At 37.0% G+C, this 26,388-nt stretch overlaps 1 protein-coding gene across 3 annotated transcripts in view; it reads right to left on the bottom strand.

Annotated features, from left to right (window-relative positions):
• The window catches only part of pan3 (poly(A) specific ribonuclease subunit PAN3), a 77,299-nt gene that overhangs the window by 22,233 nt on the left and 28,678 nt on the right, over window positions 1-26,388 (bottom strand). The window contains exons 5-14 of one of the 3 annotated variants that reach the window (XM_008107959.3): window positions 22,800-22,961; window positions 16,834-16,984; window positions 15,649-15,896; window positions 12,917-13,021; window positions 11,187-11,244; window positions 9,086-9,247; window positions 8,678-8,794; window positions 8,483-8,584; window positions 3,071-3,236; window positions 1,212-1,299 (exon numbers count right to left, since the gene is read on the bottom strand). In XM_008107959.3, the coding sequence (XP_008106166.3) occupies window positions 1,212-1,299; window positions 3,071-3,236; window positions 8,483-8,584; window positions 8,678-8,794; window positions 9,086-9,247; window positions 11,187-11,244; window positions 12,917-13,021; window positions 15,649-15,896; window positions 16,834-16,984; window positions 22,800-22,961 (1,359 nt within the window). The remainder of the gene's footprint in view (window positions 1-1,211; window positions 1,300-3,070; window positions 3,237-8,482; window positions 8,585-8,677; window positions 8,795-9,085; window positions 9,248-11,186; window positions 11,245-12,916; window positions 13,022-15,648; window positions 15,897-16,833; window positions 16,985-22,799; window positions 22,962-26,388) is intronic. The other 2 variants (XM_062974680.1, XM_062974679.1) reach the window with 2 other exon arrangements.

Here is a 26,388-nt window from a genome sequence, read left to right as displayed (position 1 = left end):
ATGAAGATTTGGAATGAGACCACATCATTCAAAACAAATGTTTTTTTTAAAAAAAATCAGACAGAATCAGTTGCACTTTAGTTGCTGGTTTTAAAATAAGGATTAGTGTGATTGTTGTATGCTTTCCGGGCTGTATGGCCATGTTTCAGAAGCATTCTCTCCTGACGTTTTGTCTACATCTATGGCAGGCATCCTCAGAGGTTGTGAGGTATGGAGAAACACCCAGAAACATACAACAACCCTGTGATCCTGGCCATGAAAGCCTTCGACAACACAAGGATTAACTTGTTAAACTAAATGCTTCAGAGAAATAACTGGCCCCGTTTTCATACAATTCCTAAAGCCAAACATCAAAAACATGCATGCCAATATACACATACATACATACCCCTCTCACCTGTCTGCCAACAGGTTTCTCAAATGAAGGGGAAAACATGCAGTTTTGCTGTAAAGTACAATATATATTTTGTTAGTTTCCAACAATGGGAAACTAGTTGGTTGGATGGTGGGATGTTCCCCCAGTAGCAGAAAATGAGCAATAGCAACTCCAATAGATGTTATGGCAAATCTGCATGCTCTCTGCCCTTCTGGGAAATGGCTAATAGATTAACCTTTTCCAAGATAACAAGGTAGTGGCCATCTTATCCCACATAATGGGTTGAGTGAGAGATAGGGTGTGGTCAGAAAGGGATTTCCCTGTGCTCTAGATCCCTGATTACTCTTCTGGAAATCTGGACCCTTCTGAAAAGAGTGAGCTGTGACACAACAGGGGTGCTGAGAAACAAGACACAGACACTTGAGTCATGAAAGGGTTTTGCCTCATCTTTGTCATTCCCATCTCAACAGTGTTACTCCTCAGCTCCGTTGATTGAACATAGTTTGCCCAATTCAAGAGATGTTATTGGAAGGCTTGGGGGCTGCTAGGGAAGGTTCTGAATGCAGCCTGGAGATATTTTTATTTCTGTCAATTTGAACTACGATAAGGTCTAGCCCCTTATTTATTCTTGTTCTTCCTAAAGAACACAGGTGGGGAAAGAGCAATCCATGGGTCTCATGCAATCCCAAAAAGAACCTAGCATCTGAAGACAAGTTATTTTAAAGAGGGAAAAGACTTAAAAAAACATAGTACAAATGCTTTTTACTTTAAGATAATCATTGATCTATATGAAATAAAAAATATAGTGTAAAGAGAGAAATTGAGGCACTCTTACCTGATACTGCGCCATCAAGGCCAGGGGATTGGTTTGGCTGTTATCAAATGTTAACACGTCAAAGACTCCAACACAGTTCACCCGCAATCTTAAAGACAGAAACATTAAAATCTTCTCTGTTCCTGGTCAACTCAATGTATAACATTCAGAGCTACATTACAGATATTAATGGCAACTGTTTATCAAATGGTGAGGATGTATACATATACATATAAATAACCTTTGCTTCAATACTTTTAAGTTGAATGGAAAATATTCACAAACACAAGCAACAGTGTATATACTGTACATTTTCAATTAACCAGAAGTCAAGCAACCAGAACCCTCAAACAACTGGCAAAATCAAAGTAGTAATACCTTAAATAAAAATGAAAATAAAATCAATTTTATAGTACAGTAAATCCATGTTACATTAACTTAAATTTGTCTTTCTTTCTTCGAGTTTAATTACTGTATTTCAATATGAATATCAAGTCAATACCAAGTTTATTATATAGTATGGGGTATAGTATTAGTTAGGGCTATTTTCAATAGTAACTATAAAGCTAAAGAAATGATCGCAGCCTTGCAGTCCCTTTTCAGCTCGAGTTAATGTTTAAGCTAGTACAGTACAGTAGAACCCCGGTACTCCGAGTTAAACCGGCGGACCTCAACTCGGTCAACCGGATAACTCGGATTACCAGGCGGGACGAAGGCTGGAGCGGGAGGCGCTGCAAACGCCTCCCGGTTCAGTTCTTGTCCCCATGGAGAGGCCTCTCCATGGGTACGAAGGCTGGATCGGGAGGCGCTGCAAACTCCTCCCGGTTCAGTCCTCGTCCCCATGGAGAGGCATCTCCATGGGTAAGAGGGCTGGATCGGGGGGCGCTGCAAACACCTCCCGATCCAGCCTTCGTACCCATGGAGAGGCCTCTCCATGGGGACGAGGACTGAACCGGGAGGCGTTTGCAGCGCCTCCCGATCCAGCCCTCGTCCCCACAGAGAGGCCTCCCCGCGGTTGGGAGCACCCCCGCAACGAAGGGGCTCTTCCTCCCTTTGGCGGAGGCCTGGAGCCAGGGAAGTGACTCCCGCTTCCCTGGCTCCAAGCCTTCACCAAAGGAAGAAAGCCCCTTCGTTCGGCGGGTGGGTGAACGGGGAGGGCCACAAAAGCCCTCCCCGTTCACCCACCCGCCCATGCCTCGGCTCCTTCGTCACACCGGGGCGGCAACACCGGTGCCCGGCGAGGCGAAGGAGTCGGACGTGCGTGTTGCTAGGTAGATAACAAGCTACCCAGCAACATGCACAGGGCGCTCGCCCCTTGGGAGGTGCCTCCTGCGTGTTGCTAGGTAGCTTACTATCTACCAAGCAACACGCAGGGGCCACCTCCCAAGGGGCGAGCGCCCGGTGCATGTTACTAGGTAGCTTGCTATCTACCTAGCAACACGCACGCCAGCGAGCAGGTGAACGGGGAGGGCCTTTACGGCCCTCCCCGTTCACCTGCTCGGATTGCACGGAGGCTCGAACGGGCGGGGCTCGAACGAGCGGGGTTTTACTGTACTACTTTTTTGTCATTATCATCACTACCACTATCAGCACTGGGTTTATATCTTCCTTCCTCCCAAAGATGGGACTTAGCATGTATGCCACTGTACTATAATAAAAGAATGCAATTCTAACACAAAAGGACCAACAACCAAAACAGAAAAAATAAAATATAACTTTAAAACAATTTAAAAACCCATCACTAAGTGAAGTACAGCAAAAAGCTGGTAACAAACAACAAATCTTCAATGACTGCCCTCAGTCGAATTCTGAAATGCTACTCTAAACCTCCAAAATGTATATGCCTTGGCTGCCAATACTAAAATGGCAAAATATGCTACCTTGTTTTGCCAGTTACCAGAATCTTTGTGGGGTCCATCACCCGACACGCCAATCCTGCTGTATGAATGGTCCGCAATGCAGAGCTGAGCTGCACAATGTAGGCCCAGATCAGGGACTCTGGCAACAACCCAGCATGTTGCCGTGGCAGAGGTCCATCATGCTGACCTGTCAGCAGAATTAAGAGAGTAAATGAAATCTATACTTTAAAGCTTTAAACATTTGGTAATGCTTTTAAAATGACTGGTTAAACAAAAGCTTAAGTTAATATTATTTCATTGCAAATCTAAAACAGCTGTGATAAGAATAAATCATCCAACTGAATATAAAAGGAGAATTCGTTGTTATAGCCAATAATAGTAGAAGCAATAATAATTCATTCCTTGAAAAAATATGGACAGCACTTAGCACAATTTACATTTATTTTTAGGCATATGGGCATTTTTTAATTAACACACATTATAAAAATATGGCATTTTAATATACTAAATTAGGCTTTGACATCTCTTACTTTAGCCTAACCAGTATGTGTGTGTGTGTGTGTGTGTGTATATATATATATATATATATATATATATATATATATATACATACACACACACACACACACACACACACACACACATATATGTAATTAAATGCCAAAGATGTGGCAGTATCCACTTCTTTGGCAGTAAACTGAATATACAGGCAGTCCCCAAGTTACAAACATCTGACTTACAAATTACTCTTAGTTATGAACAGGGAGGGGACAATAGGAAATGAGAGAGATCTACAACTAGGAAGGGAAATTCACTCCTGAAAGAATTGTCATGGGGAAAAGGTGTGTCAACTGAAGCTTTATCACCAATCCTTATTTCTACAACAAGCCGATTTTTCCAAAATCCAATTATCACTGGGACAGAAAATAAGGTGAAATTTACAGTCAGCAAAACAAACACCACAGGGATCCAGAACCTATCTTGTTTGTAACTTGGGGGCTGCCTGTATATTGTCTATTTCAAAATGTGTTATAAACATATGAGCCCACTTATCTGTAATGCTGCACATTTTTCTTCCTACTGCCTTTGCTTCATTTTGACATAAATGTTTTAGAGTTTTACAATGAAATAATCTTCACTGTGACAATTATTCAGTTCAGACAATATGTTTAAAACTAACAAACTTAATACATTATAGCTATCATTATCTTCAGTATTCACAAGTTTTTTCAAGAAGAAAGAATAAGATTAATACAAAAAAAGCTCTGAAGGGAAGGGCTAACATCTGGGTGTCTCTTGATTAACAGAACTGAGAATGAAGCTGATAACATTAGGCTCTCTAATGGAAGTCATGGCAAGAGGACACCCACAAAAGTGGAGATGTTTATATTATTACAAACATGGTCTGCAAGATGAATATAGCAATATTCTCAAAGTATCTCTCCCTACGAACAACTCCCCCAGGTTTAAAAAAGGTTTGGGAGGAGGGTTAATGCAAGAACTAATAAAGGGAAGTTAACTTATAGTGCAAACATTTTTTTCTCATCCATCACACCACCAACATCACCCTGCTATAATTTTCTTTAATTAACTTTTGCAACAAACATTCAAAACCGGAGTTTTAAAAGTTCAACATGCTAGGATGATGGTGTTCAAGCATCACAATAGCTCAAAGAGATAAAACAAGAATGTATGTAGATTCTTTCAAAATGCGAACAAAACTGAGAACAAGGAATTCTACTTTTGGCTTGACAAAAGTGAAATACTACCTGTGTTTGATTTTTTTTTCTATAGACATATCAAATGAGATAGGAAACACCATTAGTGACTATATGCCACATCAACTAAGAAAACTGGCATTGCATCCTCCAATTTACTATGCATGGAATTAGAAAACAGAGTGACATCTTATCTACTGACTAAGGCAAAAAAGCCAATGAACATTGGCTTCAGTAAGAATGGGGATACAATACATGATTCTCACTTTCCTTTCAGCTTCTTCCCCCCTCCCCCTTCCTCCTGCCCCTTCCCTTTTGAGGTTTCAGCTCTCATTTTGGTTTGAAGAAAGCAACTTCAGTAATCAATAAAGGTTTGCTTAAAAACGAAGATAATAGAGGATGATTTGCACAACAATTTACTAACAGTTTTTATTTCTGTACATGGTTGAAAAAGCTTTTTTCTCAATATATAATTATAATAAATTTGAAAATAATGTATAGTCAACCCTTCACATTTGCTAGGATTAGGGGCACAGGACCCCCATTAAACTGAATATATGAAGTGCTATTTTAATTGTGTTTCTTGTCTATTGATATTGTATAAATCTCAATATATTTATTTATTTATCTGAGAGAACACCTCACTAGGAATTTCTAGGTCCTTCCAACGGAAGCTGAGAATGGAATCTGAACTCCATTTAAATGAAATCCTTGAATAATTAAACCTGCAACAGTCAAAACCTTAAATGTGGAGATCTGATTGCACAGAGATTATTTCTGGGAAAGGGTCAGTTTGGCTGTATGGACTGACATTTCCATGAGTTTGTTAAAAAAAGAGAGAAAAGCCTTGGAAGAAAAGATGTGGTGGTTCCCAAGAAATATTCTTTCAAGACATAAGTTTCCAAGTTGTCTCTGTAGTATAGAGAGAAAACAGTGTCATGACACATGCAGCCTACTGTGACACAGCTTGCAGACAAATTTACAGGATATTTAGGGTAGAAATATACTTCGAAGCCATCAGCAACAGTGACTAGAGATACTGTTTGCTCCCATCCCATCATAAGGCAAGCATAGCATCTTGGAGCAGGTTTCCAAACCTCTCTCTGTTTTAGTGTATTAGAACTGACTGATGAGCGTGTTCTTCTGCTGCTTCTGAGATAAGGCTATGTGTCTCAGAGTATAACCTCAAATTACACTATTCTGTACCGAATTCTAGATAACGTTGTACTAGCATGAAGTAAAGATAGTCAGTTATTAGTATTCACAGTGCTGAACATAAAGATCATGTCTGCTAATAAACAGCAAAACAGTTACAGGCTCTACAACAGACTGGGCAAACTAAGTCCTGTGGGTTGGATGTGCCCCCTTGGACTCTCTTCCAGCACTGCACCCTCCTCTCAAATCCTCCTCTCCCTACGAAGATGCATCAAGTCACTGCATCCTCCTGCAGAGAGCCCTGGGCAGCTGCATGTCAAATCCTTCTCTCCACAGGAGAAGCACTCTGCTAAAAGGAGGACCCCTCTCCCTTCCCTCCCAGCTCCTTGGGCTTTCTCCGGCCCTGCATTCTCCTCTCTTGCCAAGAGGAGGTCCTGCACAGTTACACACCCTCCTCTGCAGGCCACCATGTACAGTACTCCTACAGAGAGGAGGGTCCCCTGGGCACCTGTATGTCAAATACTCCATTCGGCTGAGAAGAGGGCCCCCACCCCCTCCTCTCCCAGGTTGCCCTGGGCCAGCATGTGCCCTCACTTCCCCCAGCCCAGCCCACAATGCAGCCAGAGGGCAAAAAAGTTTGCCCACGCTTGCTCTACAATCTAACATTTCAGTTCTTTTCTTAGGTCCTTAGGTTTTTACTTCTTTCCCCATGCTCTTCCAAGTCATAGATATTTTACAAAAATGTACTGAGATAATAAAAATTTTAAGTTCCTTACAAAAATGTAGCACAATGAATATTTCATAAAATTCTACCTATGCGTGGTGTGCATGCTTTATGTGTATGTTTAATTATATTGTCTTTTAATGGTAATTATTTTGTATTTTTTGCTGTTGCCTATAGCTGAAGAATAATAATATGAGATAAACTGAAATCAGTTTTGGATCTTTTGATCTCACAATCTAGATTATTCATGGCCCTCAATGTGCAAGAAAGTCATGGTCATCTATTTTTCCCTTCCCTTTTTTATTTTTATGTTTTAAGAGAAAGGTGTATAAAAAGAGAAGGTGCAGTAATGTTACATGCAAATGAAGTGTGTACAAATATGAGCATCATTGTAAACTAAGTGCAAGCAAGATGTTGTAATGTTGAACTATTTAAAAAGGAAAAAGGAAAAAAGTCATGGCCCTCAATTTGCAAGACCTCATCAGGTCTATTAATAGGAAAATTTCTCAGAGGTCTCTCATTCCCAAGGTTGCCATAAGTCAAGGGCAATTTGATAGCAGATGACAACAATGTTCTCCTTTCTTTAGTATGGTGATTGCTGTTTCGTTTAAAGAAAAACAAAGGTATTAACTTGGGCAGCAAGTACTCCACTGTGTTTCTTTGGTGCTCATTCATTCATATCTTACTTTTACATCAGTATGCTATAAATCAGTGGTTCCCAACTAGTGGTCTGCAGCCCAAGAACAAAAATCCGGTTTGTAAACCTGTTTCCTCTTTATTTATTTATTTTATTAATTTCATTTCTGCTCCTTTCCACAGAGCTGACTATTGCATTAGATAGACCACATCAGCTCTAGATTATTAAATATGGCTTTCTGTGGGTGAGCAGATGGAGATTACTGGATGGCATACGTTCTGTATCAGGAACTAGAGCTGATGTGGTCTATTCAATGCAATTTTTTGAATCAGCACCTCAAATAACCAAACTGAATTTAAAGCTGACCAAAAACTGATTCGTAGCCCTTCTGGTACTAATGTTGGAGAGTGGTCCCTGGTCAAAGTGGTCCCCAGTCAAAGAGGTCCCTGTTCAAGTGGGCCCTGGTCAAAAAAAGGTTGGGAACTACCCCTTGCCAGCAAGAACACCAATATAACTGAATGTCTCTATCCACTGATTCTGTATCCACAGATTCAACCATCAATGCCTTGAAAAATATTCCACTGTTCCCACCTACCAAAAGCAAATCTTGGTTTTGGTATTTCATAAGAGGCACCATTTTATTTATTTCCATCATTTATATGCCGCCCTTCTCACCCGAAGGGACTCATATTTTACTATGTCATTGTATACCATGGGACTTGAGAGTCTATGGATTTTGGTATCCAGGAGGTGTTCTGGAAACAGACCCCAGTGGACACCAAGAGCCCACTGTGTCTCCATTTTCACTGTGCACCCAATGCTGTTTTTTTCATACACACTGGGCTATGCAATACAAAATCTAACATGGAAAACACTTTTCTTACAAGCATACTGAATGCTGAGAAACTACCATACAAGCATTGAAGACACACAGCAATAAGGAATCAGGAGAAACAAGACAGAAACACACAGAAAAAGTACTTGGACCCAAAGAAATTTAGATGAGTATGCTAGATACTTTTTAAAGAGTATACTAAATACTCATCTAAAATTGGACATTTTCATTAACACAAACATTACATTGACTCCAATATGAATGCATCATATATTGTAAAACAAAATGATTTGAGATGAACAAACATAGTTGCTAATTTTTGCTTTACTGAAAAAAGGTCACAGGTCTCATTTGCTGGCCTTACCCCACTTCCTTTTCGTGAAATAGGCATCAGCACTAGGATCATTGAAGTGTCTGCTCATCATAGTCTCTCCTCCAGCATGGAAGTCGTATGCAAACACAAGAGCTTTTCAAAAAGAGTCCGAGGTGAGAATTAGGTATGCAATTGATGCAAGTCTTCCAATAAAATTGGCCAAAAATCTTAAAATCAGAAACTTACAATGCTCTCCAAATGCTTTAGTGGTGAATACTTCCCGCAATGTTACAATATTAGAGTGTTGGATTTTTTTCCACATATCAACCAACACCATGCACTTTGTGTTAACAAGACGAAAACCTGAGAAAGGAAGAAAAATACACTTTGAGAATTCTCATTCTTCCAATTGAATTTTCACATTAGTTTCAAAATACTGAGCTGCCACCAACAGAAACACACTGAAACAAAATGTATTTATTTGTACATAACAGACTCCATGGATTGTTAGTGGGCCAAATTTCTATTCCTTAATTTAAAGGAATTATTTGAAATCCAATTTGTGATTGATACACAGAAAAGAACAAATGTTTTAGACTTAAGAATTGGTAGCACTGAAATTTTTAAAAGATGACAACTTAGCATTTCCCTCACCATGTATCCTCCGAAGGCAATATGGCAGATCATCTTTGCTATTTACAGCTTTGTAGCATGATGTTATATACCCAAAGTTGCTTGTTTTCTGTATCCGATTGGGTGGTGGCAGTGGTTCTAAAGGGAAAAGGCTGTGGTAGCTGTCAACTTCTGTTGGGACAGCTAAACCGATTTACAGAAATATATTAGACACTACTTAAAATTAGGAAGAAAGCAGTTATAATAGATAGAAAAGATCAATCAGATGCCAAAACAAAAGACAGTGTTTAGACTGGAAGACTTAACAAAATTACATCTTTTTGATGACACTTTTGCAAATCATATAAGAAGTTTCCCTGTAGTACATACATTTGTTATAGGAAAGACAGGTGTTCCACAATAGAAACAAACATATTAATGCAAATCCCTAAAATCCAAATTATCTATTGGATAGAGTTGGCAAAAAAAGAAATACTTGATCATAGTTAATTGCGAAGGGAAAACTTTAAGACAAGAGCCATAAACACCTAAGTTCAGATATAGCTGAAGTTATCATAGGATATTTGAGCAAGTTTTTATTTGTGTGTTACTTCTTCAAAATTAGTTGTACTTACTCTCCTTACTGATTTGTAGATCTCTGATGTACTGAACCAGAACAGCAGAGACCTGAAAGGACCTTTCCTTGTGGAGACTCAATACAACTGTATTTCTCCTCCCTGTCCTGCATTCTCTTGATATCTCTCTGTTTCCACTGCCATCATGCCATACCTATTGCTTCTTCCCACTCTTTCAATAAAAGACTGGCAATAAGAAGAAGACATCCACCACTATTGCCATTTCATTGTGTAGCTTCTTGTTCTAACTATCATAGTGCCCTTGGGAACCTAAGCATTTCAGGAAGGTTAAAGATGGCCACTTGGGGCAGTTTTGCAGAACAGGGAAAAGGCCCACCTCCAACCAAAACTTATTATTTGACTGACCAGCAGGTCATTCCACTATGTACTTGGAATGGGCTGCTTCAATAGCAAACTGATTTTTACCGAATTATAAAGATTCTAGAGCTGAATACATGTTGCCTTTTTTGCAACAGGCATTTTCTTTGCCACAGAGAAAAATACAATTCCAGCCTTCAAAAATCCACAAAACATGGTGGCTAAAAAGCAACAAGTGTAATTTTGTTCTTGAACCCGAGAGGTGTCTTAGTTGTATTACATGTCATCATAAGTGGGTTTTTAAAAAACATTCTACTCTTGCAAAACTATTTCTGGTGCAAATGCTTTGAAGTTTTTGGTGTTGACCTTTCCTTGTCTGCTCACTGACATATTTTTTTAAAAATTTCAAATTACTTTACTTAGTAGAAGAAAAAAAATCTGCTATATATCAGAAATATCCCCCAATTAGCATTTGAGCTTTTAAACATACTGCTTAGAAATACTGCCTTAAATAATCACCCAATTAATTGGAAAATTCTGCAGATTATTTGAGTATCATCTAGATTACACTGACATGCAGTTTTATACCAAAACTATGTTAAGTACACAGCAACAGTATCCTTTCCACAAGTCTGTGCCATTCATGCTAACTCCTATGAACCCCTAAGGTAGCATTTTGAATCAGCCAATGTTAACACAATTGCTGTGTGGCTTGGCAACCTTGAATCCATACAATTAAATGCCCCATATTCTGACCTCAAAATCTGCCACAAGGGCGTAACTTAAGAAGTACTGTAAATACATGGAGACTATATGGACGGCTGTAAAAGCAATATTTAATAAATAACAACACTCCTGGGCTAGAAGCCAAACATATTGTAGATAATCTAATTTTGCACCATTAGTGAAATCAAATACTTCAAAGAGATAAGATACAAGAAGAATACAAAGTCTGGATCACATACTACAAAGACATAAAGAAAAAAGGAGGGAAAGAGTTAGTGATAAAGAAAATAATGCAATCCTTACTACAAAGAAGAAATATTAGATAGATTCCAATTTAACACATGAGTTCACATATAGATTTTTTCTGTTCAATATGTTTTAATTTTCTTACAATTATAAAGCTGAAAGCAAGCAAAATAAAACTCCAGAAATGCAATTTAAATTTGGAGTCCTAGTTTACTTACCAGGCATATCTGCTTGATCTATCTGAGCCATTGTAATTAAATGTCTGTTGATCAGCTCCTACAAAGAACATAATTTTCATTTTTACAAACAGTTACATGGAAATCTAGTTTGCTTTATTAACATACTCTTCTAAAGCAAGTCATGACAGCAGTCTTGGAAAAGTCCTCAGATTATCAAGCAGAAGCACATCTAAAGTTAGCCTTGTCTAAGGAATATCATTTCTCTAGATATAGTTGGAAGAGTAGACTTAAATAAATCCCATAAATACAGTCAATTCTTCTGTGTCAAGGATGGCTTCCTGATGAATTACTCCTACCAAACATTTCTACGAACAACTCCTTCAATTTTCCATCATACTATATTATATTTTATATTCAACTATACTCACTAGATCTGGTATTTAATGTGCTTTGAAACCATATACAATGAATGACCAGTGTATGCATTCTGCTCCTCCTATACTAGGTATTCTTCTGAGTAAATGAACAATGACGGCTTTCCAGATGTTTTCATTTCCATAATCCTCTACTACTGGCAACATTGCATGGGGTAAATGGGAAGTGAAGTCCCAGACAGCTGGAAAGCCAAAGTTTTTCCAGCCTCAAAGTAACTCTGTTTGCTAGGTTATGCTAGACTTTTTGTATTTTCTTGATCTTTATTAAACATGGCAGAGTACAGTGAAGACAAAAACTCCTTCACAGTTGCTTTGCTCAATGTGGGTTTTACTTGTTTTTTTGTTTTTGTTTTTTGAAATCATGCTACAATGCATTTACTTCACAACAAAACAGCCTTTAAAATGTTACTTGGCAGGAAAATTCACAAAAACATAGAGTAATCACATATTACCACTGTGTCATGGGGATCAGACTTGCTAGACATTTAATAGAGATATGCAGTCCATGATGAACCCATTGAGAATGCTAGTTTTGCATAGACTTCTGCCATAACATTCAGTGTGAATAATAGAAGTACTTTGCAACCAAAATGTCAGAGATAAATTACATCCAAACAATTTCTATTCAAATTCCACCAATTACTTCAGTGAGCTGACTGAAACCTACATAATATGTGCTGGCCAGCCTGGCATTGGGGTACAACACCAAAACCTGAGAGCAACCCCAAGCCAATACTGTCCTTGATCCAAAATGCCAGCTACAACTACCTGGGCACCACAGCATTGCCTATTGATAGATTGCATGTTTGCTGCTGCTGTTCCTACCTGACTCAAGGAAAGGACGGGATAAAACACCATAGGAGGGAGGGAAGGAACTGAGGGCTCTGCTAAACCTGACCACAGCACTTCAGTTGTGATGCGCACTCCCAACTTGTACTAATTTCTGTAAATTCCAACATGTTCCTTCTCAAATATGCTACCCTATAAAGAACACATAATAAATAAGCATACTAAGGCATACATGGTATTATAACACAGTTTTAAAATATGATATGCTTAACAGTGAAATCTTGCAACACTTCCAATGAAATAAGCAAACCATTGGGACTTCCCTGGTAAGCATGTGTCGGATTGCAGTCTAAGACAATAGCAGACTATTTCAAACTCAATCATTTATGTTTTAACATACGTGTTTTACTTATTAATTTTCTCAGTAACTGGAATTGTTTTTAACAATGCAATGTTATACACAACCTTTTGCACTGTTTAAACAGAATAGAAGTAGAAATATTTTAAGTATAACATTATGTTATATTATTATTTTTAAAACCTTACTTGTCTGAGTTCATCTGCCATGAAGAAGGAAGGTGCATTAGCTTTTGGCTGCATGTAAGCAACATGAGGTGCAGTTGGAGGATAAATGTGATAATTTGGGAATACCTATGAGACAAAAAATAAGACACAAGCTATTTTGTGAATTAGGTATTTAGAACGGTGTCAAATCCTTCTAATGCAATCCCAAAAAGACATATGTCTTTTAGGTAATATCTAATACAGGGTTTCTTAAAACTTTTTCCACTTGTGATCCCTTTTTCTTTGAAACATTTTTTTTGCGAGCCCAGCTATATTGGTATATAAAATAAGTGTTAAATGTAAACATTTACTAATAATAAATCAGCATTTGCAAAACTTGCTAAGCAGGCTGATTTTCACTTTTTATGAAGTACAGAGGAAGCATTTTCTGCAGTCTGCTGTTACACTGCAAATCGCTAACAGATTTGTGTAATGTTTAAAATAGCCAGTAGGTGGTGGTTCAGAAACCTTTTACTGTTGCCACATTTTTTGCAACCCCAACATTGAGCTAAGCAGGCCCCATCTGGAGTCAGGACCCACAGTTTAAGAAGCAGAGATCTAATACTTAACAGATGGTGTGTTTGTATCATTCCGGGATGGTAAATGCAAATGTAAGAAGAATCCTATTGGATCAGATACTAAAATCTTCCATCACAGACAGCTCATTTTCACTAAACCCAGCAACTTTGTGGTCATGGAATCTACCTTCCTTAAGCAGTCCACTTTTTTATTTAAAATCATTTTGGTATGCATATTGCATACTTAGGAATATTATCAACTTGTGGTTGGAAGTACAAGCAGAACCAGAATTAACAAAGTTTGAAAAGCTAAGCTGAGAGGAAATAATAATAGGGGAACAGCAAGAGACACAGATAGAATCTGATGTGTCCGAATGCTCCTGAGAAATGAAAACACAAGACTGGGCCAGATCAATTGCACCCAAGAGCAGGGGTCCCCAAACTAAGGCCCGGGGGCCGGATGCGGCCCTCCAAGGCCATTTACCTTGGTTTTAGACTTAGGCTCGCCAAAGTCTGAAATGACTTGAAGGCACAACAACAACAATCCTACTTGATTATCTCATTGGCCAGAAGCAGGCCCACACTTCCAACTGAAATCCTGATAGGTTTACAGTATGTTGTTTAAAATTATTTTTATTTTTAAATATTGTATTGTTCTTTCATTTACTAATATTGTAAATGAAATATTGTAAATGAATGATATGGTAATACTGTAATATAATATATTGTGTATAGATATAATATTGATAATACTATTATAATGTAATACAATATAATATTTACTTATTTATAACAGTATTTCTACCCCGCCCTTCTCACCCAATAGGGGACTCAGGGTGGCTAATAATAATAATACAATATAATAATACTGTATAATATAATAATATTATTTATATATTATATATTAAATGTAATATTATTAATAATATTACGGTATAATGGTATAGTACAATATAGTAATATATAATGCTAATATTGTGCTATGCTAATAATATAATATATTGTATATGTACATACAACTTGTAAGCCGCTCTGAGTCCCCTTAGGGCTGAGAGATGGTGGGGTATAAATGTAGCAAATAAATAAATAATTGTTGCTGGGTTGTTGCTTTTTTGGCACTACAAATAAGAAATGTGCAGTGAGCATAAGAATTTGTTCGTTTTTTTTTCAAATGATAATTCGGCCCCTCAACAATTTGAGGGACCATGAATCGGCCCTCCACTTAAAAAGTTTGAGGACCCCTGCCCAAGAGTATTGAAGGAACTAGCGGAACAATGGGAAAAGCAGCAATTTTCCTTCTGAAACAAACTATATTTTTGGTGATGCACAAAGAGCACAATTCTTGATTCCAAAATTAAAACAAGTTCTTCAAAAGAAACGTACTATGTTTTATCACTATTATGATGTCAAAATTTGGAAGCAAGGTAGTGGCATAGTGCTTCAGATTCTGCTATTAATTACTCTTATGTATCCAACCTGGACATTCACCAGCCATGGTAGGGGACATGCTTTGTTTTCCTAAAATAGAACTATATATGTAATGTGACATGTATTGCCACAGCCACTATAACATGGCTTCCAAAACCATGTAGGTTTCTGTGCTCTTCAGCACAGAATGAAGAATCAGTTTCCATATTTATTTTGACTTCCTATGGCAGATTTATTATATGTAATTTTGAAAAGATGGAGCCACCTTTTCCTGAGGCTGAAAATTGCTCATCTTGTTTAGAATTGTCTACCCCAAATAGGAGCATTTTTTCAATGTCTCAAGAGATTCTTGCTGTCAGAGATAGTTAAACAACTATGTTAGGAACTGAACTAAGCACATTATTTCCATAAGTCATAATATCATTGACTTATGGCTTCCCCCAGGTCGTTCTTGAAAGCAAGAACTGAAAACAGAACATTACAGTGAGTGAATTCAAATGTCACAATAAAATAAGGTTATTGTAATAAGAACAAATGAAGGTAATCCCTTATTTACTGCAATGCCCCCACACAACCATTGCTTCCCTTGTAGATCCATGTATATGCCATAAGATAATTTGGAAATAAAAAAGCTAATTTAAATTAAAAATGGGGGTGGCAGCCAAGTTTAATAGCCATGTTTTAATCCTTTTTATGATGTGGTGTGATATTACACTGAATAACAGTATCCATTGACAAATGACGTACTAAATAAAACTAAAATCTTACCATTCCAGTTAGAGGTGCTGGAGTTGTGTCAGTGTAGAAATAGGTTGTGCCACCCACCGTTTCCTTCTGAATCACTTGGCCAGTAGCAGAGGGCTGGGAGACAGCATTAGTAACCGGCGTAGAGGCACTAGTAGGCACCATATAATTTGCTGGGTTTGGTGTATGACTTCTTCGTCTAGGAGCAGGAGATGTGTGAGGAGTAATTTTAGGGGAATGAAGGGGAGAGGATCCTGCTGACAGTGACATTCCTTATGGGAAAAAAGGAGGAGGGGGAGACTTGAAGATCAAATTGCTTTTGTTTCATAATGAGTTATAAGGCTTGAAAAGGAATGGATGCTTACCTGTAACTGTATTCCTTTGAGTGGTCATCTGTGAAAATCACACTTATAGGTGACTTTCACAGAGATCACAAAGAAGAAACCTATTTCCGTGTATATTTGGAACACCTGAATAGGACATTTGGAAGATTCTCGAACACAGAAGACTGCACTCTGGATGTCTCTTTCAAATACATTTGCTAGCTAAATTCTATCAACTGCCAAAGAAAGTGACTGATTCTAAAGGGTGGCAGAAAACTACAAGTAGCAAATATTTAAAACACAAGTCGGAGCATTCAAGACATAAATTCGTTGAATTGTAATTCAGAAGACTTTCTTTGGTCTGTAAAGAGTTCAAATAAACTGTTGGCAGCACCACTGTTTTCTTTTAATACTATGATTTCTGCAAACCATCCCATTTTATTCATACATAGCAGTATTATTCTAATTAGGAAAATATAAAAAATATTAACTGGAGACACCAGAGTTAACTGACATTTTCCACAAAATATTACATTTAATCCCTTTTAAGATTACAAACTTTTTAACTTAAAGGGAATTTAGATTTCTTCAAGTTTTTTCTTAAATGGGTATCCTTTTAGCCGTACAAACTCTGAAAGTGGGGGACATTTAAAAAGCTTGTAAGCAAAGGCTGCCCTTTCATACCTTGTTAACATCCAGTTCCAGCGGGGAATTTTACTATCATCAAATATCATACTTGATTGATTGTTCTGAGTACATTCCAAAATTACAACTAGCTAAATTTACTCCAGCGTAAACACTGTGAACAATCATGCTTATGAAGGTCCTGTCTAAGCTACAAGTGCTACTGTGAGTCATAATGTAAATAAAGTTATTCGAATCTTACCTGGAGCTAGTCCAGCATTTGCAGGACCTCCCATGGAAGGATGAGAGAACAAGGCTTGAGAAAAGGCAGATATATTTGACTGCGACATATTACTGAGTCGGGAGGTTGATCCTCCTTTAGGAATAAATTCATTTGCAGTGGGATTTGGTGTCTGTTTAAAATCAAAACAGAGTATGAGTCAAATAATGAAAATATACTTTCCTTCTGAATAAATTAAACAAACTCAATGACTCAATAATTAAAAACAGCAGAGGCTACAAACCATTAGTACTAGGCCCAAAAGCTCAACTGAGTCTTTAGATTAGTTTTTCTCCCGTAAGTAGCTTTCCAAGCCATATATTATATGTCAAAGTTTTCAAAACTGGTTTGACAGCAAAATAAACTGCGAGTTATGTGTAAACTGCATCATCTCTGCCCCAAAACACAATAGCTAACAGCACTAAGTAGTTTTTTAGCAATAGAAACCCTGCCAGAAAATATGTTTTCATGCAACTTTCCCTGATAATCTAGGATTTACAAGTTAAGGGTCTGTGAACAGAATTGAATTATCAATTTAGCTAGCAGTAATAAGCTGTTAGGTGGTCAAGTAATGACTCAGAGAATAAGAGTATAGAATCTTTAAAAGAAATAAAAAAACTTTTTAAAGTTTTATTCCTACAGTCATTTTGTTTGTTTCAAATGTCTGAACCTTTTTTGTGGGGCAGGGGGAGGAAGAAAGATAGATTTGTGTTATTTAGAATGAGCACTAAAAGAAAAAAAATCACTTGATTGATTATGATTAAGACTATTATCCAATTAAAGGAACCCTGCCAGACCATGCATGTTTTACTAAACTTATTTTCTCTCTCTCCAAAAGCTTTATATGGCAGCTTTCTATTAAACACAAATACAGAATCTTACACAATTCAATATATTCATTCATCATAAAAATCATCGTAATGGAGCAGCAGGATAAGAGATATCCTAAAGAAGCTGCAGAAAATACTGTACTGTTTAATACACTAGAAATACTGTATTGTTTAATACACTAGAAAAACACATAATTTGGTAAAGATCCCAAATTAGTTATCATACTTAAAATGGGTGGACTAGACATATCTAGCAAATGTTTAAAGAATCCAAAAATTTCTTTCTAACTTTCTACAACAGACACTTCTAGTCTCTTTTAACTAGCAGATTTATTCTATCATAACAACAGCAACAACCAGAACATTTTGTTAAACAAAAGAATATCATAAGAACTTTTCTAGATTTTGTTTCCAAAGACACTAACATTTTTGCTTTACTCTACTGTACATAATTATTTTAAAAATCATCTTAACGTATGTCAAACAAATATTTCAAATACAATATGAATGCTAGATTTCTTACTACTAGGCAATATTACTACTATAGTTCTGCCTATTTACCGTGAACTCAATGTGACTTACACCTGAATAGGAATTACAATATTGTACCTTAATAAGCTCTGTTGTATTTATTTCTAAAATGACAAAGCAGATTGACAAGTCAGAAAGAAAAAAAAAGAGATCTGATAAATATCTGATCCAAAGCATCAGCAATTTTTCTAAAAATAAAAGGAACGATATAGGATTTTAAAAAAACACACAGCTTAGCCCTTTGATAAAACAAAATGGGATCACACATGTTCTGCCAAACTGCTTGAAGCCATTAACATTCATTGAAGCATCATAACATCACCAACAAGTTATCTAAAACAACAAAGGTTTTGAGAAGAAATTAAACTCACTTTCCACCAAATGAAAGTGGGGAGAAAGTAGCAATCCACCCACATGGACAGTAAATGGCAGCCATTCAAATATAATGAAAAAATATGTAGATGAGAGCTCCTAAATCAGTTGAACAAAACCCAACCAAAGCATGTGCTCAGCTTTCACTAGCCTTATAAACAGAACACCAAGTAAGCCACAGTCCTAGCCTGCAATGTAAAAGAGAAATGAGTGGAAGAATACAATAACCTTCACAGATACCTCTTATATCACCATATTCACAACTCATTTCTCAGAATAGCTAGGGCCGAAACGCATTATAGCAGAGACAAGTAACTTCTCTTCTACCCTTTGCCTCTCATCAAAATAAGGCTGGGATTTTCAATATTCTAGGAGATGGCTAAAGATTCAAGCAAGAGGATCATGAAAAAATCCACAAATCAGAATTTCTATAATAAAGTGAAATTTAAGGAATGACTGCCCATATGTGAGACAGTTGTCATCCAGCACTCACTGACTGTGGAGTGCATAGTCTGTGTGCACTATAGGTGGGGAAGAGAGGTGGACATGAAAAGGAGATGAGAAGGCTAGGCCATAATATATAGAGCCCCTGCCTTCCCAACTAGATGTGCTCCTGATAATTTGATGACAGAGTGCATCCTATTGAGTCATCACTGTCGATGACAATGATTGCTGGAGATTATAAGAGTTGCAGCTCAGCACATATAGGGGTCATTAGGTTCTGGATGATTGGTCCATAGGGTTGAAGAAGCACTATCAGATTGAGATTCTTTTACATTACCTCATTCTTTTTTTCAGGTCAATTTTCAATATCTCCAGTTTTGCACAGATGTGAAGATGTAATGCTGCTATATTCATGCTGAGGCCAAGTCTCATAGTAAAGAATTCGTACTAACAGTGAGACTATGCCTCTTTTTCCTTACAAGCTGTTTTGTTTCAGGAATGGCTACAAGAACTGGCATTAGAAATGAAGAACTTCTTGGATAAAAGCTCTGTGACTTGTAAAATGAATGGACTTTTACTAGGCATACCTCCTGCACACACAAATGCACACTAAGGAAACCAAGAACCAAGGTTTTTTGTAACAATTTAATCCTTACCTGTTCTAAATCTGATCAAATTTATTCATACAATATTAGTTTGTATCTGCTTAAACACACATTGTAACAAATTGATTTCTTAAAATCTAAACACACACACAAAAACCTCACATGCTCCATAGTCTGGCTTGACCACCTGCTACTTTTTATCATCCCTTATCCATCTTTGATGTAAACAGAAAGAGTGCTACAAAATTCATTTATATTTTGTCCAAGATCTTATGAAAACACTGGGAATTTATGTCTCCATCAATATACAAATACTGCAGGGGAAGGCGAAGACACCACTACTTATCCCGCTTCTACTCATCAGCTGGCGTGGGGGAGTCTCTGGTGCCCTCCCATTGTCCTTGGGCCCTGAAGAAGACACAACAGCCATCCCCAGTGCAAGCCTCAATCTTCCTCCATCAATGTGCATGAAGGCAACAGGAACATGCCTAATTGCACTGCTGCAGTTGAGGGACAGAGCTGCTGGAGCAAGGGAACTGGATACCTTTTTGCACAATGCCCCCCAAAGTACAATTATGTTGGTGTATGTTATTGAGTTCCTGCCGTTATGTGCAACAATAAAGTACAAACTGCAATCTGAGCTCATATATGCAGACACAAGCATGTGCTACCGGAAAGAAAAATACACATAAACATGAATAGGACATGTTTTGCTGCAAATTCGTTTTAAGCTCTTCAGGCTACATAGTGTATATTGTTTGCATATCTCTATATTTCTCAAAGAGCCTAATAAGGAATGCTGAAAGTCTAACAGAAAGACATTGTGCTTAGCAAAGACACAATTATTGCCAAATACACACAAAAATCAAAACTATATCAGTGCATAATTTATCCCCTCTCTCTATATATATTTATCTATCCCTTGTTCTGGTGTAGTATTCCACAAAAGATACATTCAACTTCTAATCACTCCTGAAATGAAATCAGGTCATTCCAACCAAGAGATCTGCCAAAGCACACATTTATGTAGGTCAAGTCATTAAAGGGGGGGGGGGGGGGACGGACTTCACCACACCCTCACTTATGCAACACTATAACTTACAAGATACATTTGTGAAAAATCCCTGCCACCACAGAAGAAAACTGCTTAAAAATTTATACAAAGAAAGTCAAAACACTGTTGCTCCTTCAACAACAGAAACAGATATGTATACAGTGATAAATAGTGTATTATTCTCCATTCCCAGCAGCCAGATTTTCTTCTTATAAGGTCTTCAGCTTTAAAAACTTTATTTTGCCTTTTATACTACTTATGCTTACTGCAGAGCTGAGTGGGTGAAACTTTATCTGCTAGTAAAATTGCAGAAGTAGGAATTTATGCAGTGAAATGCAAAATGTAACACTTGGAAAACAACATGAAGAAAGTAATTCTATCCCCATATCCTCCACAAGGTCTGTTAATACACCTCTTCTATTCAAAATGAAGATTGAATATCAGATTAAAAACCAAAATCTCAAGAATATTCCATGATTCAAGTATTTCCTATTTTGTTTTCTTCCAAGCATCAGAAGTTTATGATTACTCTTGTGGAATACACAAATGTTTCTCTCTTTGTTAGGGGAATATAAAGATAACAAATGGCATTTTCTCTGCCTAAAAAATCATTTTGTGACTAACACTATTACAATTGCCATTCAGAATGTTGCTGCTCTGGAATCACTGGGAGTTATCACTTGGCAAGAACAGCTTCCATTCAAATGCTAATTTTGTGAGTTTTTCATTCTCATCTGATTTCTTGCTTTACAGAGAAAGCATATAATATACACTCATGTATAAGTCGACCTTATGTATATATGAAGGGCACACTTGAGGGACAAAATTATGGATTTTGATATGACTCATTCATAATTCAAGAGTTGTTCTGTGTAGAGGGGAAAGCATCCATGATGACCCATGGGGCCAGCCATCTCCACCACCATTTCCTCACCCAAGCATTAAAAAACCCAAAAGCGACACTGCCATGGAGAGAGTAGATGGATTGGTGCTTCTTTTAGGTTCTCCCAAGACAGACTAAGCTTCCACCTTCTGCCACTCTACTCAGAAAAGGGGATGGTTCCTTTTAAAATAAGCATTAGAGTACACTGATCCATGGAAAAGCTAACACATTTGGGGGGTTGCTTTTTTGACTAACATTTCTAGACTTATATATGAGTATATAGGATATGATCTTTCCAGATGTTGCTGTACTACCACTCCTAGCATCCCTGACATACTGGCTGTAATCCAAAATATATATGTTCAGTTGCTAATCATAGGACAGAACATGCCAGTTCAATTACTATTAGTATTACTGTTTTAGACATAAGATATTATACAAAGGAAAACTGTTGCCAAAATCTACTAATAAATTGTATTATATGACATAATTATTACCTATTTTATTTATGGATTATGTTATTTGAGTTATTTTTTAAAATGTATTGTCATTTACTTTTCTTATTATGTTTTGTTTTATTTGCCATTTGATTTAATTGTTACATGTTTATTGCTATTTTATACTGTTTTCTCTATTGTAAGCCAATTCGAGTCCCCTTGGGGAGAGGGGGCGGGATATAAATCAAGATTATTATTATTATTATTATTATTATTACTAATAAATGTGGACAAAGATTCTTCCAACCGGAAATCATGTTAACCTTCTCTTTGTGTGTGTTTGTGTTCATTACTTGTGCTAACCAGATGATTCTATTGTACACTGGCCTATAAGTGGCCATTGTGCACTATTTTGCTAGGTTGAGTAATATTTGGAGTTCTGAAAGGCCACTCCTATTTGGTTTCTGTGAAGCATTTCAGGCAAACTGAATTTGTTAAACAGGAAATTTAAGTCACTAGCAACTTCCTTCTGAATTAATGGCTATAAAATATCTAATTTGAAAAAAAGAACATTTTGTATAGGGTGATTTGCCACTCAAATCACGAGATACATAAAACACTTGAGAAATAAGTAGTTCATTAGATATCCAGTTTCACTGGCAAGTCTTAATTTCATCCATGGAAATTTTGGGCAAAATCCAGCCTCACTACATGAATCTTGACTTCATAATTTTCCAAAAAATAAAAATAGTAATCAAAATTAATTAAAATGACTAGAAAAAATAATTTTACCTGTAAATTGTTTTCTGTGACTCTGTTCCACCAAACCATATTGATGGGTACTCCTGTTTTACACCTGTCAGCCAAGCAGCCAATAGTGTTCTTTGATTTTCGAGCCTTTGATCCCACCGGAACTATCCTCTCCTCCAGCATCCCCAGACGATACTTTCTTGGCTATGGAAAAGAAGCAAAAAAACCAGGGCACTCCCAACATCCCTCAATCTGAAACTCAAGCTAAAACTACATAAGAACATGTTTTTGGTTTGAATGGTGGAATCTGAAACAATTTGCAAGTAAAATTTCTGTGCTTGTTTGCTTCAGTCTAATTAACATGCCTTGAAAGCTTGGAGGTAGCAAATAAAGACTGTATTATCTACAGTGCAATCCTTTGCCTGTCCATTCAGAAACTATATCTCACAGAGTTCAACTGAACTTTTTCCCAAATAGGTGTACACAGGTTTGCAACATTAAGTTGACTTTTATAGCAGTAATCAGGGATGTGTGACTCTCCACATACAAATGCAAGCCCTTCTCAGTTGTCCAACTGCAGGACCATACGGAGTTACAGTTCGTATGTTTTCCCATTTCTGTTTTACAGACTGACTGTATCAATTCTAAGAGTTCAGTAGAAACAGCCAGGCCAATTCACAGTCTTTTTCCAGAATAAATTAAGGCTCTCCTAAGACATATTTTCAATTAGGACAATAAATGTGAATCCCTTTCAAATTAAAAAAAAAACAAATTAATAAGAACAGGGGTTGGAAACAAGTGTTTAAATAAAAATCTAAACGCACTAAAGTTTCACAACTAAAAATGTAAAGCCACTGGAATTCTCTGTGAAAGAGTATTCAACTGCATCTATTTATTTCAATTTTAATTAGCAACTTAAGATCTCAAGGTATAAGAGCTGATCCCAAAGAAAGCTATTTGAGAACTCATCATAACAGCTTCTACAAGTCTATGGCTGATAATCAAATGCTTGTAACTTGGACAAAACTATACAAATGGCAATTTGGCATAATCAGATGCTTGCAAAAGAAAGTTATCTTGTCTATTTAAGTAAATAATTAGCACGATACATGTAAACTTAAGGAAAGTACATAAGAAGTCAGAACATGTATTATGCTTGCCCCACATTCTTTAGAACTCAATTCATTTTTTAAAGAGGATAAAATGAAACCAAATTCTAATTCCTTAGTGAGTCCATGCTCAAGAGATATGATTGCTGCTTGAGGCAAACCATCCTGAGTCCCCTCGGGGAGATATTATTATTATTATTATTATTATTATTATTATTATTATTATTATTATTAACTATGAGGAGACTGCTTTCTATGGAACACAATTGTGAAATGACCCATGTGGATTTAGTCATTTTAAACACTCTACTACTCCAGTCTTAATTTTGCTCCTTTGCAGTGAGATATCAAAGTACCAAATCAGGACCTCTGTGACTTGATTGATATGGAAGACTTCATAAAAGCACAAAAGTAGTAGAAAGATCAAAACAAATCATGTACACAAAGAAAGAATTATGGTTGCCTAAATTCAATTACCAGCCCCACTGAATCAAGAAGATTCCAAGTGTTGTTTTCCCATTTTGAAATTGATCCAATGGCACTATCAACAGTTGGGAGTAGCAAATGGATATAAGTCAATAACAAAGAACATAGCGGCCAACAGTTAAAATTGGGAGATGTTTCAGTGTATCACTTTTATACAAAACACAGTACTGCAAGGTCATGTTCTTCAGAAACAGCTTTTACCGTTTACTTGAATAAGTTTTTTTTTCTCCAGTTAAAAAAGCTTGATAGATTTAATAGGCAAATTTGTTCCAGAAGCAGAAATAACATAGGAAGTATTTTCTTTTTTTGAATAGATTTTATTGTCATATATGAGAAATAACAACAGCAACGACATACAATCTTCGAGATTCAACAATCAAAATACAAGTATTATTTCCCCTGTCCCAACACCTTCCCATCTCACCCGTGAATCACCACCCACGACTTCCAACACCATACCAAATAAACTAGTATCTAACAAAAATCTGTCCTTATCAGTAATAAATCACCCGTTTGACTAGTTCACATCTATTTTTGTTTTCTTCTTTAAATACCCAAAGGCCAGTCTCCATTTTCTAGCAAATTCATCTTTGTTTCCTCCCCTTAAGCTGTTGGAGATCTTGGCCATTTGGATATACTCTACTACTTTTCTTCTCCAGTCCTTAATAAGTTCTTTTCCCCCTTTCCAAGATTTTGCTATAATGATTCTCGCTGCCACATAACTATATTGGCAAATTTCTACATTATCCTTGGCAATTCACTCATGGAACAAACCCAGTAAGCAAATTTCAGGGTTTTTCTTAATCTTCTTAGTAATCATTTTGTTGGTTTCCTTGGTCACCTTTTTCCAAAAAAATTTACCACCCCATACAGGTCCACCAAACATGGAAGGAGGTGCCTTCCTGTATTTTGCAAAAGTCAAAGTTTTGTATTCACAAGCTAGATCCTTGCTAAAAGTAAAGAAATACTACTTCTCTCCAAAAGTATAAAATTATGAACACCAAATTGTCTAAACACAACCACTGGGTAATCTAGATACAAGGAAGTCACTAGAGAAGCTTTCTGCTCTCTCTCCAAACAATATCAGTACACAAGGGGATCACAGAGATTGAGAGAATAAAGTTGGTAGCATACGCTTTTGTAGATTAACAGTACATCTATACTATAGAATAATGCAGCCTTCCTCCAGGGGCAAACCAAGAATGGGCAACTTGGAAGTCCCTGAACTGACTCAGAAGTGGAGTGGGCAGATCAAAAGACAACTTGGCAAGGTGGCACTACCTGGAGGAATCCTCCACCTTGTGTGACTGTGGAGCTGAACAAACAACTCAGCATATGTATGCTTGCCCACAATGCCCTGCCTCATGTACGGAGGAGGAGTTGTTTAAAGCTACAGACAATGCGGTTGCTGTTGCCCGTTTTTGGTCCAAAACTATTTAGTTGCTTGTGATTTCCTTTTTTTTTTTAATTTCCATTATTTGAAATGTATTTGTTGCACAATGCTTTTGACACGAAATAAATAAATAAATGCAGTCTGACACCATTTTAACTGCCAAAGCTCAATGCCATAGAATCCTGGGATTCGTAGTTTGATGAGTCACCAGCACTCATTGGCAAAGAAAGCTAAATGCCTTGTAAAATTGCAACTCCCTTGATTCCGCAGCATTGAACAGTGGCAGTTAAAGTGGCATCAAAGTGCATTAATTCTATAATTGCATCTGAGGAAGTAGACGATCTACAAAAGCTTATGCTACCAACTCAGTCTCTGATATTCCAGACAGATACAGCTATGTCTCTGAATTCTGTTCAAGCAATAATTCACTAAACAATTAGGTATCAGAAACTTTATTACTAAGTCCAGTCCTTTGCTGGCAAGAAACTTTAGGACATTAAGGAAGCTGACTAATCATCCTATCTACTGTTGAAAGAAATTCTTCATTTTAAGTACGCAAACATTTTTGATATTTTGATCCACTAAAAAGAGATGTAAGATATTAACGGTATACCAGTTTACTGCAGACAGAAGATTTTAGTGA

This window comes from Anolis carolinensis, chromosome 3 (assembly GCF_035594765.1).
Source record: "Anolis carolinensis isolate JA03-04 chromosome 3, rAnoCar3.1.pri, whole genome shotgun sequence".
In the NCBI taxonomy this organism is placed as follows: domain Eukaryota; kingdom Metazoa; phylum Chordata; class Lepidosauria; order Squamata; family Dactyloidae; genus Anolis; species Anolis carolinensis.
This window is presented reverse-complemented; position numbering and strand designations above follow the sequence as displayed.